The 20,616-nt window shown below is 40.9% G+C and overlaps 1 protein-coding gene across 2 annotated transcripts; it reads left to right on the forward strand.

The window, feature by feature from the left end:
• The first annotated feature begins 95 nt into the window (after positions 1 to 95).
• On the forward strand, positions 96 to 13,764 carry LOC148851685 (uncharacterized). Of its 2 annotated transcripts, XM_088946761.1 has the most exons (7): positions 108 to 259; positions 378 to 432; positions 596 to 646; positions 1,226 to 1,267; positions 12,730 to 12,821; positions 12,904 to 12,981; positions 13,410 to 13,764. In XM_088946761.1, exons 1-7 carry the CDS (start codon positions 204 to 206, stop codon positions 13,558 to 13,560), a joined length of 525 nt encoding a protein of 174 aa, XP_088802887.1. In that variant the 5' UTR covers positions 108 to 203; the 3' UTR covers positions 13,561 to 13,764. The 2 variants fall into 2 exon arrangements, with proteins under 2 accessions (XP_088802888.1, XP_088802887.1); XM_088946762.1 differs by lacking the exon at positions 1,226 to 1,267 and having other exon boundaries at positions 96 to 259.
• The last annotated feature ends 6,852 nt before the right edge of the window (positions 13,765 to 20,616 follow it).

A 20,616-nucleotide genomic window follows, 5' to 3' on the forward strand; every position in this document is an offset into this window, starting at 1 on the left:
ACCGCTGACCAGTCCCAATCCGATTCATGTACGTCCTTGTTCGAGACGACCCATGATAAAACCGGATTAAACCGGACGGGTTATTTTCTTTAGCCCCTTCCAGCCGATGCAGCCATCCTCTCGTGTCCCTCCATAACCCCTACTACTAGGGGTTTGTTACCTCTGCAGGCTTTCGTCTGTGACTTCATTTCGTTCTTTGCGCCATGACGAAATTTCGGAAGCTCGGCCGCCCCACGGGGCATCGTATGTCGATGCTCAGGTTTGTTCGTCTTTGAATCAATTCATAGTTTGGCTGATTGTTTTGATCATAAATGAGTTTTCTTTTTGTGTATAATATCGAGGCCTTGAGGAACTTCTGGTTTTGAATGTCTGTGTAGGACAATGGTTTCGCAGCTGGTGAAGCATGAACGCATCGAAACTACGGTCGCAAAGGTACGTTCTTCATTTTGAGGTTGTAGGGCTTTCTGGATTTTTGTGTTTCCTATGTGGGTATGCGAACAAACGTGAATTTGAGTATAGATTAAGAAAAATTTATTGAGGAGTTTCAAAAGACAGTTGATCGATTGGTATCTATAATGAACGTTGTTCATTTCAGGCGAAAGAAATTCGGCGACTTGCTGATAACATGGTGCAGCTTGGGAAAGAGGTCTGTCTTATCCCACAGAACTATAAACGTATTTTAACTTGTCTAATACATCGTGAATAATGTTTCCTTCTGATTAATGCAATAGAGCATGCTTTGACTGGTCTTTGTAGCAGTTAAATAGATTTTTATGGTAAACCAGTTCGGATTCTTATCTTCACAACAGCTTATGACTTTTGGAATAGGCCCAATAGGGACCTTACTTGATTAGCTAAAGGAAGAGTGAGTCATTTCACATGAGAAATGATTTGGCCTCTTTCTCTGAAAGGCCTCAATTGCTATTGGAACAATGATTCATTGTCAAGTTGACATGGAAAACAATGATTACATTAAATGAACTATCTTACAATGAACAAAAAGATAGTTGGTCAGTTCTCCACTTCTCATTCATTGATGGATACAGGAGGCATTTCAACTTGTAGTCTTCCATTTGACTCTACATATCACAAGCTTTAATCTTATGATGAACCACCTCCTATGTGATGACCCTTAAGTTTGGTTGGTCAAAGGAATCTGACACTTATTTTGTATTTTTGTAAATAAAACTGAGATGTCACATATATTTTTATTTTTTTAAATCAGGTGCCAAATAATTATACATGGTATGGTAGCTACATGTTCAAGGTACTCAAGCAGCATTCTTTGATAAATTTTATGCTATCAAAAAGAAAGAAAAAAGAAGAGAATATTTTGAGGATGAATACATGAAAACAATGAGAGTTAACTCAATAATTTCTGTTATATGAATGACTCATCTATTAGGGAGGAGTTCAATGGAATTTCACTTGTTTTTCATCATTAGAGGAAATGGCATTAGAAGGTGGCAAGCCATTTCCTCTAATGATCAGGGACTAGGTCCCCCAAAACTGTATTTGAGCTGAACCTGATTTGGAATTTAAGTTCATTATTATGAGTTTTAGTTATTTTTCTGTTTCTTCAATGTATATTAGTTATGGGCCTCAAAACGTTCTAAATTTAGGTTTCAATGATCCAAATTTTTTTTTAGAAAATGTTAACTTTATTCGAAATAAGAAAGGTACACGAGGAGAAGTACACGGAAATCAGACACTCAACGAATTACATAGGCAGAAACCTATCACTGAATAAGTAATTTGTTGAGGGCCCGAGAATAGGATCTCGTCACGGGTCGGTCCACGGGGAAAACCTCCTGTTTTCCCTTGTTCCTTTCTGCTCGTGATGAACCTATCTTGGTGCCTTTGGTGATTTGTCCAAGAGATCACTAACTCTTCTAACTCACTCTTTGACTGAATAATTTGATGATTTCATTCAATAAGGGTGTCTCCTTAAATAGGAGATTACAAGAGTCCTAATCTGAGGGAGTCTCTTTGCTGAATAGGGAGACTTTCAGTTCTATCTTGCTAAGGATAAGATAAGCTAATCCTAATCTGATAACTTACTAACAAGATAAGATAAGAGCAATAGAATAAGATAAGAACAAGCAAGATAAGCTAATCTAATCTAGATGAGACTACTGATGCCGAACTGGGTAGACTAAGAATCACTGAATCATTACTACTGCTGGCGGTGGGTCATGTTCCTGCTGCTACCGACGGCGATGTTATGTCTTCCCGAGGAATGCGTCCATAACATTACTCCCCTCCTGGACTAAGAGCTTGTCCTCAAGCTCGAATTCCGAGTACGTGGCTTGGAACTCTGTCAATGGGATCCATGTGGCTTCGGCCGATGGTAAGTTACACCATTCCACCAAGACTTCAAGAACTCCTCGATTGAATGAGAGCGGAGGAGAGCTTTAGGTTGGGGGACCAGTTTGCCATCTTTCAGGGGTGGTAGGGGGGGGACTTTGTTCGGAGGAACACCTGAAAATGGCTTCAGTAAGGAGATGTGGAAGACATCATGAATTTGGCTGGTTGCTGGCAGTTCCAGCTGGTAGGCCACACTGCCAATCCGTCGTAGAACCTTGAAGGGCCCATAGAACTTAGGGGACAGCTTCGGGGCAGCCCTGTGGCGCAAGGAGGGTTGCCGGTAGGGCTGGAGCTTTAACCAAACAAATTGTCCTGGATTGAACGACAGTTCCCGGTGGTGCTTGTCATAGGTGAGCTTCATGCGGAGTTGGGCCTACTGTAAGTGAAGGTGGACGTCGGCTAGGAGGGCGTCGCGTTCTTGTAAGGAGTGATCAATTGCGTCCAAACAAGTAGAACCAAGCTTGTAGGACAGCAAACGGGGAGGGTCCTGGCCATAAACAACGCAAAAGGGAGTCATGCTGAGGGAAGAATGGTAGGCTATGTTGTAACAGTACTCGGCCCAAGGGAGCCAATCCACCCACCGTCGCGGTTGATCGCCGATGAAACAACGAAGGTACATTTCGATGGTGCGGTTGACCATCTCTGTCTGACCGTCGGTCTGCGGCCAGTAAGCTGAAGAGTAGGCCAGGGTGGTGTTGTGCAGCCGGAATAACTCCTTCCAGAAGGCATTGGTGAAAACCCGATCCCTATCGCTGACAATGGATTCTGGTAACCCATGTAAGCGAAAAACATGTGTAAAGAAGGTGAGGGCAACTGAAGTGGCACTGTACGGGTGTGATAGAGGAATGAAGTGGGCGTATTTAGAGAAACGATCGACTACCACGAAGAGAACTGATTTGCCACCTACCTTGGGTAGTCCTTCAATGAAGTCCATGGAGATGTCAGCCCAAATATGTGACGGAATGGAAAGGGGCTGAAGGAGGCCTGCTGGGTGTAGGTTTTCCCATTTATGTTGTTGGCATGTGGAGCATTTCTGGACAAAATCTCGAATAGAAGTTTTCATACCTCGCCAATGGAAATCAGTCCGGATGCGGTGTAGCGTTTTCTGAACGCCTTCATGGGTGGAGTTATGGATGCTAGTGATGATGGTGGAAATCAACGGGGAGTCGGATGGAAGATGGACTCGTCCCTTATATAGTACCAATACGTCTTGAAGCGACCAATTGGGGTCGGTAGTGCCTGACTAGATCTTCTGGACCAAGGGTGACCATTCCGGAGATTGTGGTGCTGGTTTCTTAATGTCATCAAACAGAGAGATCCGGGGTTGGGAAATGCCACACAGAGATCGCATCTTCATCTCGCCTAGATAATGCATCAGCTGCACGATTGGAGGACCCCACCTTGTACTCCACCCGGAAGTCGAACCCAAGCAGTTTGCTAACCCAATGCTGCTGAGGGGAAGTGGTGAGACGTTGCTCTAATAGGTATTTAAGGCTGTAATGATCAGTTTTGACGACGAACGACCGCCCCCACAAATATGGTCTCCAGTGCTGGACGGCTTGGGCGAGGCCGATCAGTTCATGCTCATAGACTAGAAGCTTCAGATGTCGATCGGCCAGTCGGCGGCTGAAGAAAGCAATTGGGTGCCCTTGCTACTGTAATACGGCTCCAATACCTACTCCGGAAGCATCGCACTCGACAGTAAACTTGAGGGCGAAATTAGGTAACTACAGGACCGGGGTGGAGGACAAGGCAGTCCTTAGCGCCAGAAAAGCTTCATCTGCCGTGTCGTCCCAGCGGAAGGAATTTTTCTTTAACAGGTTGGTTAACGGTGCTGCCAACAATCCATAGTTCTGAACAAATTTGCGGTAGTAACCCGTTAATCCGAGGAATCCATGCAAGGCTTGGCTGATTGAGGTTTGGGTCATTCCTTGATAGCCTGAATCTTGGAACCATCAACTGTCACACCCTGCCCATGGATGATGTGGCCGAGATAAAGAACTTGTCGCTCCCCGAAGGAACACTTGGACCTTTTGAGGAATAATTTGTGTTGGCGTAGGAGCTCGAAAACTGATCGCAGATGATGCACATGCTCTACCCATGATTTGTTGTAAACGAGGGTATCGTCAAAGAAAACTAAAACAAATTTACGCAGATGGGGCTGAAATACCTCGTTCATAATGACTGAAATGTGGATGGGGCGTTGGAGAGACCGAATGGCATGACCAAAAATTCGAAGTGGCCATAGTGGGTGCAGAAGGCAGTCTTCTTCACGTCATTGGGAGCCATGCGAACCTGAAAATACCCTGATCTGAGGTCCAACTTAGAGAAATACTGCGCACCATGCAATTCGTCTAGCAGTTCATCCACAACGGGAATAGGGAACTTATCCTTGATCATCCGGTCATTGAGTTCTCTATAGTCAAAACGGAACCTCCACGTTCCGTCCTGCTTTGCCACCAATAGAACCGGCGAAGAGAAAGGGGAGTGACTTTTGCGTATGATTCCTTGTTGCAGCATCGTTGTACACTGTCTTTCTATCTCATCCTTCTATAGGTGAGGGTAGCACTAAGGCCGAACAACGACTAGCATTGACCCTGCCACTAAAGGGATGCGATGGTCGCAAGCTCGGGGAGGAGGGAGTCCCTTGGGTTCCTGGAATAAATCTGTAAACTCGGCGAGGAGTTTTTCCATAACTGTCGGTTCTGTTTGAAGGGTATGGACCTGTGGTCTCTTTTCTTTAACCCTGCAACTGTGCCATGAAACTTGTTTCCCATTTAGGTGAAATGTCATTGTGAGTGCACTGAAGTCCCATAAAATCGGCCCTAAGGTGATTAACCACTTGACCCCGAGAACAATATCGAACCCATCCAATGAGAGTACAAATAAATCAACAAGAATAAGTTTAGAATTGACCTGTATCGGGACATCCTTACAAATCCCTAGATTGTGAACTTTCTCACCATTTGCAACGGCTACCTGTAGTCGTGGCCAGAGTTCCATTAGTAGTTTTAACTACAGGGCGGCATGTTCACTTATGAAGTTGTGTGTGCTCCCTGAATCGACGAGAATGCCCACCGGTTGACCTGCGATCTGTGCCTGTAACTGCATGGTCTGAGAGGTTTTAATACCGATGATCGCATGGAGAGAGATCTCTGGCTCGAATGTGGCGGGATCCCCTTCCTTCTCCTCTTGCTCATCGATGAGAAGGCAAAAAAGCCTCTTGCATCTATGTCCTGCCGAGTAGAGGTCATCACAGTTGAAACATTGACCTCTCGCTCGACGTTCTGCCATTTCTGCTCTGGTCAAACGCTTGATGGGAGGAGTGGCCATGTTACTACCTGTACTTGTCACTTCTCTAGAGGTGGTGGTCGTGTGAGGTTTCAGTTCCCGGCTGGTAGCAGAAGAGGGGGTTGTTGCTGCTGATCTTGGGGGTACCCACGAGTTCGGTGGATGACCCACATTAAAAATTCCGCAGCTGAGCTGCATCTTGCGCTCAAATGTGCGGGCTAAGTTCATGGTTGTGACCAAATTTGGGGGATTCTGCATCTCGACATCCACTCGTAGGGGTTCTGCTAGCCCTGCTGTGAACGTATCCACTTGCTGGTCGGGTCGCACGGAGGATGCCCTCGCGAGGAGGGTTTGGAACTGTCGCTGGTATTCAGCAACTGTGCCGGTCTGTTTAAGGTTAATTAGCTCGCCCAGTTGGTTGCTGGTCAGTGGGGGTCCGAACTGAAGAAGGCAATAGGATTTAAACTGGGGCCAACTGAGCCCGAGTTCTTCTTGCTCTAACCGATAAAACCAAAGTTGTGCTTTTTCTGTTAAATGGAAGGTGGATAGGCTTACCTTATCCCGGTTATCTGTCCGTTGATTCCGGAAGAACTGCTCGCAGCGATACAGCCGGCCTAGGGGGTCTCCGTTGCCGTTGTACGACGGGAACTCCAGCCTGCTGTACTTGGGGACGACGGCTGCTCCATGGCTAACGGACTGCTGCTTGCCGGAAGATTCCGGCAGATCTGGTCGGCGGTCATTAGCAGCTGTCCCTCCTTCAGAGTTCCTTTCCCTGCTAGAAAGGAACATCTCCATCACACGTCGCAGTTCCCTCACTTTGCCTTTGATCTCACAAACTTCGGAGCTGGTCTCCACGAGTTGGTGCTCGAGGTCGTGGACCCTGGATGGTAGCTGTTCCAGATCTCCCATGACGCCTTGCTTTGATACCAAGTTGTTGAGGGCCCAAGAATAGGATCTCATCACGGGTCGGTCCACGGGGAAAACCTCCTGTTTTTCCTTGTTCCTTCCTGCTCGTGATGAACCTATCTTGGTGCCTTTGGTGATTTGTCCAAGGGATCACCAACTCTCCTAACTCACTCTTTGACTGAATAATTTGATGATTTCATTCAATAAGGGTGTCTCCTTAAATCGGAGATTACAAGAGGCCTAATCTGAGGGAGTCTCCTTGCTGAATAGGGAGACTTCTAGTTCTATCTTGCTAAGGATAAGATAAGCTAATCCTAATCTGATAACTTACTAACAAGATAAGATAAGAGCAATAGAATAAGATAAGAACAAGAAGATAAGCTAATCTAATCTGGATGAGACTGCTGATGCCGAACTGGGTAGACTGAGAATCACTGAATCATTACTGCTGCTGGCGGTGGGTCAGGTTCCTGCTGCTGCCGGCGGCGATGGTATGTCTTCCCGAGGAATGCGTCCATAACATAATCCCTGTAAGCGCCAGATTTAGCTAGACTGTCAGCTTCATAGTTTAGCTCCCTCAGAACCCAGCCCACATGAGCATTCAAGGAGGAGAGGATGTCTCTCGCTTCAGCCAAGTAGTGAGCTAAGGCCCAAGGCCCACTGTCAAGATTAGTGAGCCAATTAATGGTGTTGGCTGAATCTCCTTTAATGGTAAGGTTTAATAAACCCAGGGCTCTTGCAATCCTGATGCCGGTTAATGCTGCCATGACTTCAGCCTTTGTTGAGGAAGCTATCCCAATCGGCCCACTAAAGGCCCAACTGATGGTACCATCTCTTCTTCGAATTGTGCCTCCAATACATGCTGCACCTGGGTTTCCAAAAGTACTCTCATCAAAGTACAAAGTTGTCTCCCCTTCCTCGTCAAATCTGAAACTGCGGAAAGTGTTGAGGTGTATGTGATTAGAGTGAAGAAAATTTACGGCATTTCTTTGGAGGTCAGAAAATGTGACACCTCTGAAATAATTTGAGCTGGAAGTCCACAGGAAGCATCTGTAACAGATTAGAGAAATAAGCTCCTCACAGTTTTTTGTTCTGTTGTTAAACACCCAATTATTTCTCTCTTCCCAAATGCTCCAAAATATAGCATGTGCTGCAGATTGCCATAAAGTTTTCCCTCTTTTGCTTAGACCTTTTCCTGACCATTGTCCTAAGCATTCAACCACATGTTCTGGGAAAATCCAATTGTATTCAAATAATGTTAGGAAAAAGTTCCAAAATTTTCTAGTTTCCTCACAGTGAAGCAGGATGTGGTTGGTAGACTCCCCGGCTTTAAGGCAGAAGCAACAGATGAGGGGATAAATAAGATCTTCCATGGTTCTTTTTCTGAAGGAGATCATAAGTGTTGATTTTCTTTAAGCTGGCCTCCCTCACAAAAAAGCAGACCCTGGAAGAGATATGGGCACTCCTCTAAGAAGAGCCAAGCCCAAGTCAAGCCTGAGTTCTGGACCTTCTGGTATTAGTACAAGCCCAAGCTGAGATGGGAAAAGTTCCAATCATTTCCACCCTTAACCTCCCCCTCTTTACAAGGAAGGTAAAATTTAACTTTGATGGATATTCTCTCCAAACCATTCATAAGTTATCTCTGCATATCTTGGATCTATTTGCAACGACCATAAGAGAAGAAATTATATCGCTTCAGGGATTGATGATTTAGATAACAGTGAGAGTGGAGGTTCATGCAAAGTCCTCAGTAGTGATAGATCAAAATCTCCATCTGATGTATGAGAACCATTCAAAGAGAAGCTGCATGCAGTAGAAACTGAGGAATAAGGGTTCAAAGAGGGCTGAAGAGGGTGGAATTTTCAAGAAGATGAGCAAAAAGGACTTGAAGCATAAGGCCATGTTGAATTGAGTTCAGTTATGAGCAAAAAGGGCTGGGCTGATCGATTAATAAAAGAAATTAGTAGTTTAGAAGTACAAATAAGGTTTAAACTTTAATGAAGAAAGAATTAAAGTTGAGGAAATTAAGAGAATTAGAAATTAGGCACAAGGAAAGATAGTGGAGTCTCACCTCTAACCTTGTGCAATGTCTGAAGGTTCACAACTCTTGGACTAGAAGCACAATGGAATCTCAACATTGAAAGTATGGATCCACTCCATACTGCAACATGGATGCAAAAAAGGAAACATTCATCCACACATTCATGCAAAGTTACTTCTAATATCTTAAGGATCTTCTAACAAATTTATGCAAATCTAACAAAATCTTCAAAGACATTAGAATCTTTTAGAGGTTTACGTATGGACCATGATAGTTTTGACCAACCTCTATTAGTTTATTGTGTTGTATAAGTTGACTGGATGTGAGCTTACTTTGTCCTAAATATTGGCCCAGCTTCAGGACCATATTGAGGCCCATGAAGACACCCCCCAAAACTAGCTAGGAGCCATCTGCATCATTATCAAGGAGCCCTTGCTGACACCAATACTACATGGGGAGGTATGTTGTCACTAGAATGGACAACTCAATCAATTGGATAGATACGTAAATCTTCCGACTCCCTTGTAGATGGATTAGGAAGAAACGGGGTATTGAGAGTTGAGACTCATCAAGTCATTTTTTTTTTGTTGAATGAAAAAATTTATTAATCACAGAAAATAGGAATTACAAGTGACCCAAGAAGAGGCATGAGGTGCAACCTCTTCAGAAAATTCTTAAAAACAAATTGAATAAGTTACAAGGTAGTCCAAAACAGACAGTCCCGAGAAACCCCTTGTTTGGCTAATGAATCAGCTATAGCATTTTCCAATCTGCTCACCCACTGAACACTAACTGTCATGTTGTTAGTCAGCCAATTCACTTTTTTAAAGAGGGTCTCTATAACTCTAAATGGCAGAATCCAGGTTCAAGAGCCATCCCACCAATGTGTTGCCTTTGTCAATGTGCAATCCTGCATTTCAGGAAAATTTCTTTCCTTTTCTAAGAATATTCTGGCATTCCTTTCAGCCAATGGATTGCCCTTTCTCTAATGAATTCATTAGAGACTCATCGAGTCATTGTATCAAGGGATAAGTATGCAATATTATCATCTGTATATTTTGTTCATAACAGTTTATATTCGGTTTTGTTGGCTGTTTTCTGATTGTTTGTTTTATGGTCCTTTTCACAACTATTAAAGAAATGTTTCTTGTTTGACTGCATGACCCATTAAATGAAAGTTTTCTTACTGATCGGGGGGGAGTTGGCCATTTTTCAAGACCTATCGGAATTTGGAAACCCTGTTACAGCTAAATTATTGGCCATTTTTCAAGGCCTGAGACTGGCTAAAACTCTAAATTATGGAAATTTATCAATGGAAGGAGATTCAATGATGATTGTGCTCTGGTTCAAGACCAACAGTAATGGTTCCTGGTAGGCATACACTGAGAGAAACATTACAGGTGTCTAAGGAATTGCATACTACTCTCATATGGACCTAGAGATCAACATATATTTTAACTGATGCGTTAGCTAGCCAAAGAGAAAATTGTATTATTATTATGGTGGGGGGGGGGGTGATTTGATTGCACATGAAGTATGAACATAATTAGAATGTCAGAATATGGGGTAAGGTAGCAGGGGGCAACATATCACTTGGACAGCGGTGCTTGGCATATTTAATATTGTATTCCATTTCCTTATGCATAGCAATATAGGTTCTGCTTAGTCAAGAAAGAGAAAGAAAAAGCATTTCAATATCTCCTGACTTGGAAGATGGTTATGGAGGTTCTTTAGTGATCACAGTTCCCTTTGGAAGTTATGGATAAATACAGTGCCCAAAAGCAATGGTTGGGATGCAAATATTCCAAAGATTTCTTATGGGTGCAGCATTTGGAAAGGTATTTGCTCAGCATATCCTCACTTCCTGAGAGCCATAAAGCATAAGGTTGGTGATGGCAGAAGAATTAGTTCTTGGTGTGATGGCTATGCTTTGAAAGAGTTATCTCCTGAGCTATAGAGATTAGCATGCAACAAGGATGCAACAGTTGCTGACTCATATTTTTCTTGGAGGCACTCCTGTGTGGACTCCTGTTTTCAGGGAAATTTTCAATAATTGGGAATGGGGGCAAATCTCTGATCTGCTGTCTTTGATTCAGAATCATAATTGTACTGTATTGGAGAGGGATTCCAGAATTTGGAAATGGCATAGTTCTGATAATTTTGCAGTAAAATCTTTCTATAAGAAGTTATTTGAAAAAGATTCAGGGAATTTTCCTTATAAGGAGATCTGGGGTACTGTGACACCCTCAAAGGTCAATCTTTTTACTTGTTTGGTGGTGCTGGAGTGCTGGACAAATGCCAATCAAAAGAATACTTATTGAGAAGGGGATTGACCTTGGGCAACACTGACTATGTCCTCTGTGAAGAGCAGCTCAAGTCTTCTAGGCACTTGTTTATCCATTGTAATCCACTAGCAGATTATGGACTAATTTTCAGAATGCATTTCACTGGCAAGGTTGTCATCCTAATTCTGTTGGTGAACTTCTGGATAAGTGGCATGCTCAAAATATGAGCAGGAAGGGCAGGTTAGCTTGGGCAGTGATCCCTCTAGCCATTTTTTGTTCTACATGGATGGAAAGAAATGATGAGCTTTTTGAGAGCAAGAAGAGCTTTGTGGAATATGTGATTAGCTCTGCTTTTGGTCTGATCAGGGACTGGCTATCTACTAGCAAGATTACCAGTGGGGAGTTCAACCAACTTTTTTGTCTGTAGACTTTTTTGAGTCTTACCCTGTGAACTAATGTACGGAATCTCATTGTACATGGGTTTATAGTGATACTTCATACAATACATTACTTTTTCCAAAAAGAAAGAAAGAAAAAAGTTAACTTGAGAATCTGGAAACCTTTTATCATTCTGATTGACTACTCCTAACTCCTAAGCAATGAAGGTCATTAGTTTGAGTTCTAGATTTTTTTTTTTTATTCAAGGGGCTATAAACCATCTATCAATCAAGTTCTTGAGGATGTTTTTATATCATACTGTCATCATTATGTTGCTAGTATGTGTATCTGCAACACATCCTAGTTGAAACTTATTGAACTTACTCTTTATTGGAAGATATGGAAGGAAAGGAACAAATATATATAGGTGCCTCAAAGCTGGCTTCAATCAGGAAGGAGATCAATGATCTACTTCTACCTCTCCATTTTGCCAGAGTTTATTGGCCTTAGTTTTTCTCTTCTGTGATAACTGGCATGACATTATATTTGTATGTATATCTTGCACATTGGCCACGGTGGTATTGTGATACATATCTTGTTCCTTGTATGTGGTACATTCCACTTTATGTAGCAAACTAGTAATGCACTTTGTTCTCTTCAGGGGAAAAGGCCCACTCTTCCAGTCTACCTATGTTTTTGGAAGACTTCTGGTGGGGAGATGCCCCTCTTTGTCTAAAATTCCCCAACTTTATCCATTCTCAAGTGGAAAAAGCTCTTCAATTTCCTCTGTTGATTCTGTCTCCACATGTATCTCTTGGAATTTGGTTTTTATAGAGGCATGAAATACTAGGACAGCCTTGATACATTAATGCTTCATGACATTTTAAGTGATGTGTTTCTAGGCCCCTTTATAGACTTCAGCTTTGCAACCTCCCTGCAGCTTGATACATTAATGCTTCATGACCTTTTAAACTATATTCTTCTTTTTAGTAATAAAATTCTCTTCTTTATTTATCTTCAAAAATAAGAAGTATATGAGCTATGCCCTCACCAAATCACCCATCTACCATCTCTGAAGGCGTCTCCAGGCTCCAACACAAGAAGCCAAGACTTCCCCAAGGAATATATGTCAAAATTAAGCTCTATGGCATTGCTAAATAATAGGAGAACAAGTTTTGTAGTGATTGCAGTGGTAGGAGTAGGACAACCAACCAAATACTAATTAAACTTTATGGTATGCTCAATGTTAGGAGAACCAATTGAACACTTGCAGATACATGAAGTTTGTATTTCTGATTGAAGATCTTAACATGAATATTCCCATCTGATTTCAGATTTAGGTTTCTCTTAGAAAATTTTGAAGGAACTCAGTGTAAAGCATGTGGTTCACTGGCTTCTGGTGAAAAGTTCACACCCTTGTGAGTTTTGTTTGCGTCTTTGACTTCTCTTGACCTCTTGCAGGGTTCTCTTTGTGCTGCAAGGCGTGCTTCTGCTTTTGTGCGGGGGGATGACGTCCTTCACAAGCTATTTACTGAGTTGGCTTATCGCTACAAGTAATTCTTCCAGCAATTCAAATTTCCATCTTTTGTTTGGTGATGGCATCTTTATAAGCATAGGCATGTACTGTGTTTACAGAGATAGAGCGGGTGGGTACACAAGGCTACTTCGAACTCGCATACGAGTTGGTGATGCTGCAGAAATGGCCTATATTGAGTAAGCTTCTATTTGGACTTATTTTAGGTGGTACCATTAATTCATGAATTCTATTTTTCATAGGCTTAGAGAGGTTGTGTACTGTCAAAAGGTGCTGAGTTGAATGAAGTTTACAAGAAACTGAATTAACTTTTTTGGAAGAATTCACTTAAAGGTTGCAGATCCCACTTAGGTGGGATGGATCAGATGATGAAGACAACTGATATTGATAGTTCTGGTAAAAGTATGAATTTCAACCATCCCCGTGAAGAGGCATCCTTAAAAGGAGATATTGTTCCCCGCCTCCAGAAAGGAACTGAACAATAATTTTCAGATCTGTTAAAACATGTATTCTTTACCAATAAGAAAACAACATTAAAGACAATCTTTAAATGATTTCATGTTTTCCTGAATCAATTCATCACCCTTCATCTGTGTTGCTTCTGCAGGTTCATAGACAGAGAGAATGAACTCAGACAATCAAAACCAGCAACTCCTCAACCACCACCAAGGGCCCCCTTGGATCCTTGGACAAGGTCCCGCCTTAGCAAGCAGTTAGCACCTCCCAAGGAGGATTCAAGTTCTCATTCTGATAGTTAAACTAGATCCCCTGTAATTTTGGTTCTCAAATTTTACTTGTATTAGTTGCTGAGTTCATGCTATATCCTTTATTTTCCCTCTCAGAGCATTCAAGCACAATCAATTTTTGGAAATTGGAACCATAGTCCAGGCTTCACTTTTGTTTTGATTGTGGTTTGCTGAAGTATTATGTCATAATAATCGAAGTATCCTTTTTCCTTGTAATTGGAGTTGGTGAAAATCTAACCATATTCCAAAACCGAATTCTTTCACCTGTCATCTTCTCAACCTGCTTCTGTTGCTTTACATATTTAAGAGACCTCGACAGCCGACAGCCACCAGTATGTTTGTTGAATATTTGCGTGTATCTCTTGCAAAGTTTACCCATTCACCCGCCCTCTTCGACCCACGTAACAGATGCAGTCAGTCAGTGGCGACATCGGGCTGAAATCTACCTGAACTCATGGGCTGTTGAGAGTTGTACAGTGGATTAGAATCAAACTGAACTACACTGAAACAGGTCGATCTCTTTCTTACATAACCAAAACCTCGTAACCACTAAACCACACGCTCAAATAGTTAACAATCCATCGGCACATGTATTACAAATGCACCAGACATCATTACTTTATTTTGGTTGAATGTCCACTTCTAGGCGTTGGCATTTTGGGTTTTGGGAGCCGCTAATTAATATGATGAGGCTGTATTGAATTTCTGCCCCAACGCCATACAGACAAAAAGCAATGCAACTGGACCAGTTAGGTGGGGCTGGACGCTGAACCCTGGATGGTGACTATGTAGTTACTAGTCATGTGTCGTTCAGTAGGCCTCGCGTTCTGTGCACCCATGGGTGCGCTGGACGTGTGAACCCACCAATCACGTTTGCCCACGTAGATTGAGGACGGGATGGGTAACGTTAACTGAGGTTAGATTGTCAATCGACGGAGTCCGGTTCAACCAGACACAAAAAGACAAAAACCTTGTTTTCTTTTCACACATTTCGAACTCCCCCTCCCTATCCGCTCCTCATTTTGAACTCTAGGACAGCAGCTCACCGGTGCCTCCGTGAACGACGAAGCCACCGGTGGCGAGAGACAAATCGTTCGGCAGCACTCTCTCTAGTTCGTACGTCTTCTTCCTATTCCTCTTCCTCTCCCTCTTCTTCTTCTTCGGACTTGTAACCTGAACGGAAACCACTAGTCCAATCTTGTTTGTAGCACAACAGTCTTCCTTCGAGATCATTCTTGATCCCACGAAAGGGCACGAACGTTTCTTCCATGATTGGTCTGTAGAAATTACGTGTCCTTTTTTTTTTTTTTGACAAATAACTAGTTGGGAGAAAAGATCAAACACTGAAATATGCTAAACACAGGTAGATTTAAGAGACTCGAGAGGTCAGTATGGAACCTATGGTTTCATCTACTAAGATAGTATGGGAATCTATAAGCAGATAAACAGGAAACTCTTGATCATCGAACAATTTTGGAAGATAAGGAAAACGTATGTATCCATTTTTTTCTCTGCGTATAACTGACCCCTGAATTGGGCCATGAAAAACTCTGTACAATGGTGGAATATTACATCTCAAATATAAAAGAATGAGTTCTGTATTTCGCAATGAAGAACAAACGAATATGAATGAATCGAAACTCAAAAAATGGTTGATATTATCAATTTAACATGGACTGTAAGATGTATTGCTGACTGTATATGCAAAAAATTCCCGCTTTTAACAAGCAGAGTCCATCATGAGTTGAGAAAAGTGATAATTAGCGGAAGAAAAAAGCACCCTCCATGTGTTGAGCAACTCAACTAGTGGATGGCTTTGACAGACTTCAGATCCATTACCTCTGAGCTCTGAGAAAGGTTCCTACACATTGACTTGATCATCGAAAGAACAGAAATGCATCATAATCTGAGTGATCAATTACATAGTCAAACTTTTACATGTTATAATTAACTGAGTTGTTTCTCAGAGTAGACTTCAAATGGCTACAGATTAGGAAGAAAGGAATCAACGAGGACTCATAACTGTGAAGTGATATCAGAGCTGTCTAGAACAATATAACGAAAATGGGCATTAACTAATTGAAGCGGGAAAACCTGAACTGCAGGAAATCTCCTGAGGACCTTAACGTCAAATGTCGGCAGATCAAGTAGAGAATGCTGACTGCCGGTGTGATCTGCTTATAGAAAGAAAAAAACATTAGATTTGTAAGAAGAAGAAGAAGAAGAAGAAGAAGAAGGCGTATGAACTAGAGAGTGCCGCCGGTGGCTTCGTCGTTCACGGAGGTGCCGGTGAGTTGCTGTGGTAAAGTTTGAAATGAGGAGCGGATAGGGAGGGGGAGTTCGAAATGTGTGAAATGTAAAGTTTTTGTCTTTTTGTGTCCGGTTGAACCGGATTCCATCAATTGACGGCCAAACCACTGTTAACGTTATCTATCCCACGCTCAATCAACGTGGTTGAACGTGATGGGTGGGTTCACGCGTCCAATGCACCCATGGGTGCATCGAGCGCGGACTCTGTTCAGTAGTTATTAAAACTAAAACAAATGGTTCCCGTGCAGAACCATTATTAGGCTGAATTTGGAAAGGGTGCAAATACAAATATAAGGTTTAAGAATATAAAATAATACAAAATGACAAGGTTTTGCACTGAGGTTCTATTTGCTTTCGATTCAATTTCATTTGAACCAGTATAAATGCATGGTCAGAAGAACATAAATTCTGGTTCATTTTTAGTTGGGTTTTTACTTTATTTACACGGTAACTCATTTGTACTCACATTCTTTTTCACCAGTGCAAATGTACTTTGCAAACAAACTAGGCCTTAAAAAAAGTGGGTCAACATTGGTCACAATTCTGTTCTGATTGCATCTATTGGGATAGTATCCTGTTTTTCTTTTTGGTGAGATCTATTTGGATAATTGGATGGTAGAGAGATGTCCGTCTTATCAAAGCTCTGTCAGTCGGATATCAAATGACTAAGAGTCATCTCAACATGCTTTGAGTTTTGATGACCATGGAAATTGAAAAGCATCTTCTGATCCTATAATTACCCAACATGTGGTTACTTTTAGGGCCCTAATTGTGGGGCCTACAACAGGGTCATTTCCTTGATCATTCCACCCACAGCAAGCCTCCCTTGGCCTCTCCAAGGATAAAGGAAGCAGTGAAAAGAAAGAGGCATGTTTGTCCAGGTGACTGAGAAATCAATCATTCTTTCATTCTTTGCATGGAAAAAGGACCACAAGATAAGCAAAGTGGGTAAACAAGGGACCGATCAGAAGAAGTATGTGAGATATGACCTTATCATCATAATATGGTCTGATTTGTGGGACCCATCAACCTTGGTTCAACAATGGCAGCTGCCCAATAGGCATATAGTTTATAACCCAGCATCTCAAATAACAAAATTTCTTTGTTTTCTTTCCTTTCTTCCTTTATCAAGACCCCAAATAACGCAATTTGGTCAGGCTTCCACTTTCATCCAATTAATTAAGCTCCAGTCCCACAGTCCCAGCTCTAGTAAACCGAATAGAGACCATTAACCAAAGCATCCATGACAATGCCAACAACCAATAATAGAACTCTGGGACCATCCCATCCTTGCCACGCATGCTTGCTTTGCTTTGAATACAGATACGTACGATTCCACGTTACGCTTCCCATTCTTCTGTCTCTCTTCACTTGTATAGTGACTATCGTTCTGTTCCAGAAAAATCAGAAAATATTTTAGCTTAGCCTAACAGACTTGCTTGGAAAGGTATTCCAGCTTGATATCAATCTGGGTTTTATATTCTATTAAAATAAACAGATTATAGATTTGTATAGTGATGGTTCATGCGAGAGAGTGGTGGCATGAGACGTAGCGATTGGTGCAAGGCTTCCATCAAAAAGCAAGTCACAACCGCAGTTGTCTGGGGATGCATGTACCCACGTCGAACAGTTCTGTTGTTCCAAATCTAGTCGTTGGAGGTTCGAAATTCTGAATTCCATGATTACAGTGCCTTATTTTAATCCCTGCTTGTCTCCTTAAACATGATGATTAATTAGTCACTTAATTAAGTTACTTCTCCTAACTCGCATTTTTTTTATGAAGGGGTCGTTGGAATATGGGGCAGCCAACCTTTGGGACCATGTTCCTTGATAATTAATAAGGAAGGTTAACAACAACAATAATTAAATAATGTTAACTGATGTTACTAAAATACCCTTTTATGTTGATTTATTATTAAAATAAAAAGAGGGGCTTCTCTGTCTTTTGGATGGGGTTGTAACCAAGTTGGTGGAAAGTGGAATATCTCTAAACCAGAACTTTAATGACAATAGTTGCAATTAACTAGACCAGCTTGGGAAAGGAAGCTCTATAATTGGGGAATCTTGCAGGTCAGAGGTTTTAGGTGTTAGTAGGCCTATATTAATTACTCTCTCTTGTTGTTGCGGTAGGTTTAGGGAAACCTCTCTCTCTCTCTCCTCGCTTAGATAAAGACCCTTTAGGGTCAATCTCTTTGTCTTGCTAATTAAATGGCTCAGATATTGGCGAGGTGAACTTAAATGGGTTTAGGGGTGTCAACTTTATTTGAAAATTCGACTTAGAATGTGAGATTCGATATGATCAAATCAATTTTAGATAATTCGAACGTTATAATCGGTCGAATTCAGATATGATCTGATTTGATTGGATAAATATTTAAATTCAACCGATTATTTAATTATTATATATAATATATAAAAATTTTTAAATTATTTATATATTTATTAATTACCTAAAATAATTAATTAGTCAAATTCAAATAGAATCAAATATTTGAATATTTAATCGAATTTGAATCCGAACGTTGAATTCAGATATCAAATTTTTTAATTGAATTCGAATTTAGATATTGCTTGATTCTATTCAAATTCAATCCATTTATACCCTTACACGAGTTATTATCAGATTGCTTTGATAAACGGTTTATCGCATCATTCCTCCATGAATATGATACTTCTAAACCTACCATCCATGCATGTGGATTATTTGTGCATGCCAAATGGAACATGCTCAGGTGGGTGAAGTTATTCACCCTAGATCAAGTAAAATAAAAAAAAAAAACTATATATGCTTACGTAGATTGCTTAATGTAATTAGTAGTTACTGTGTAGATTGCTTTTGGCCTTATGCTGACCAGCAAAGATTTTATTCTTTATGAATAAAATGTGGCTTTGGGTTTGGTAAGGATTAAAACTTGAAAGGACCGCTAAACCTATAATAAGTGTTCACAAATAAATATAGCTTACACACAAAGAAATAACACATATCAGTTCCTATCCCTTCTTACCTTAACAAGATGACTTGGCATGTCTGGCTTTTCTATACCAAATTTGTACTATAACTCATCCCATTACCCCTGGACTTAAAAAATAATAGTTTGTTTCATGAAGATAATTAACACCAAACTTATTAAAATATGCCCAAGAACATGCTGTCAATTTTCTCACTTCAAGCACTTACCTAACCATAAATGCATGCCATAAATACATGTTTAAAACATAAATGATCAATGCTTAATTTTTTCCAATTTGATCGAATGTAGGTTGGTTTGTGGCATTATTTAAATAAATAAGAATTACTCCTCAAATATTACATTAAAAAAGATCATATGAAACCTCTCTTATTATTTGTAGGTATGGCCTATGGATAGCGGGGTGTGTGTGTGTTAGGCATTAAGATAGAAAGATATGGATAAAACGAGGGAGAGAACCTTAGTAAGTAATGAAAGTGAAATGTTCATTATCAGATTCACAAAGCCAATCTTTTTAGTCTTTCTCTTTCTTAAGCCAATCTCTTTAGTCTTTTCCCAACAACAAGATATTAAGAGAATGATTGTTGTTCACATTTGGTAAGTAAGATTGTGATATTAAGTGAGGTGGGGTTACACCTAACCACATTCAAACTCAAACGGAAGATCACTAATCTAATATGACAGCTAATATTAACTAATTAAACCCAAGAATAATGTGCTAATTATAAAGTTCAGTCTATTCTCCTTTCCAAAGAGACAAAACTTTTCTTAAGAAAAAAATAGAGACAACTAGTAGTTCAATTTCTTTTCAAAATCACATGCTTAGACTTGACTTCTCCCCTTTTGCAGAAAACAAGTGATAACATAAGAAAACAAAACAGGGTTTTATACCAAGAGGAGTAAAAAAAATCAAAATTTTTTCCTTTCACCTGTTTGATACATGGCTATGGTGTATAGAAGGCATAGCTAAAAGATGGTGCACATCCCTTGTGATATGTTTCAATGGTTTTACTGTTTTTCTTTTCTGATCAGAGAGAGAGAATTAATAAAATATGTTCACTAGTGATCACTCTCTAAATTTAGGTTTATAACTGAAGCAAAATGAAATATAAAACATAAATAAATAAGATAAAGAACGCTAATTGGGGTACAGATCACAAAGCGCGTTTCACACCAATTTACCATTTTCACAGTCACATCTCACTTTTGTACTAATAACATCTTCCTATGGATCTCTTCCTCACACTGGCGTCTCATAAGTACCTCACACTCAATTCTACCATGCATTAAAAACATCTTCCGTATTTATTAATTATTATTCACGGGAGATATTCCCAATGCCCGATAAATGTGACTGTGAAGCGCCCATTTGTGAGGAGCAGATCTCGGCTTGGCTCTGACTAACAACGTGCGGCCAGGAGACGGTGCCACGTCGATGTGAGGCGCGGTCTGTGAGAGAGATCCGGACTCGCACATTACTTGACAATCAAAAAGTACTTACCTTAAAAAGACAAAAACACCCATCTTTATTTTCATCAGTTATTAAAAAAAAGGGTATTCTTGTCCATTTAAAGAGGAGATGTGTTCTTTTTCCTCATTTTCTATTGTTTTTTTCCTTTACGAGGCTATGACATGCCAAAATAAGCAGCCGTGGATAAAAAGTAAAAATCTCGTCGGCTTCAGCAAGTTTACCAGCAACGAATCGCCGAGTAGCGTCGAAAACTATTTTGAAATATAGCAGAAAAAGAGAAAAGTTAATAATAAACGAAATAAAAAATTAATTACATGA

This window comes from Nelumbo lutea, chromosome 5 (genome assembly GCF_056320005.1).
Source record: "Nelumbo lutea isolate HS-2025 chromosome 5, American lotus-T2T, whole genome shotgun sequence".
Lineage (NCBI taxonomy): Eukaryota > Viridiplantae > Streptophyta > Magnoliopsida > Proteales > Nelumbonaceae > Nelumbo > Nelumbo lutea.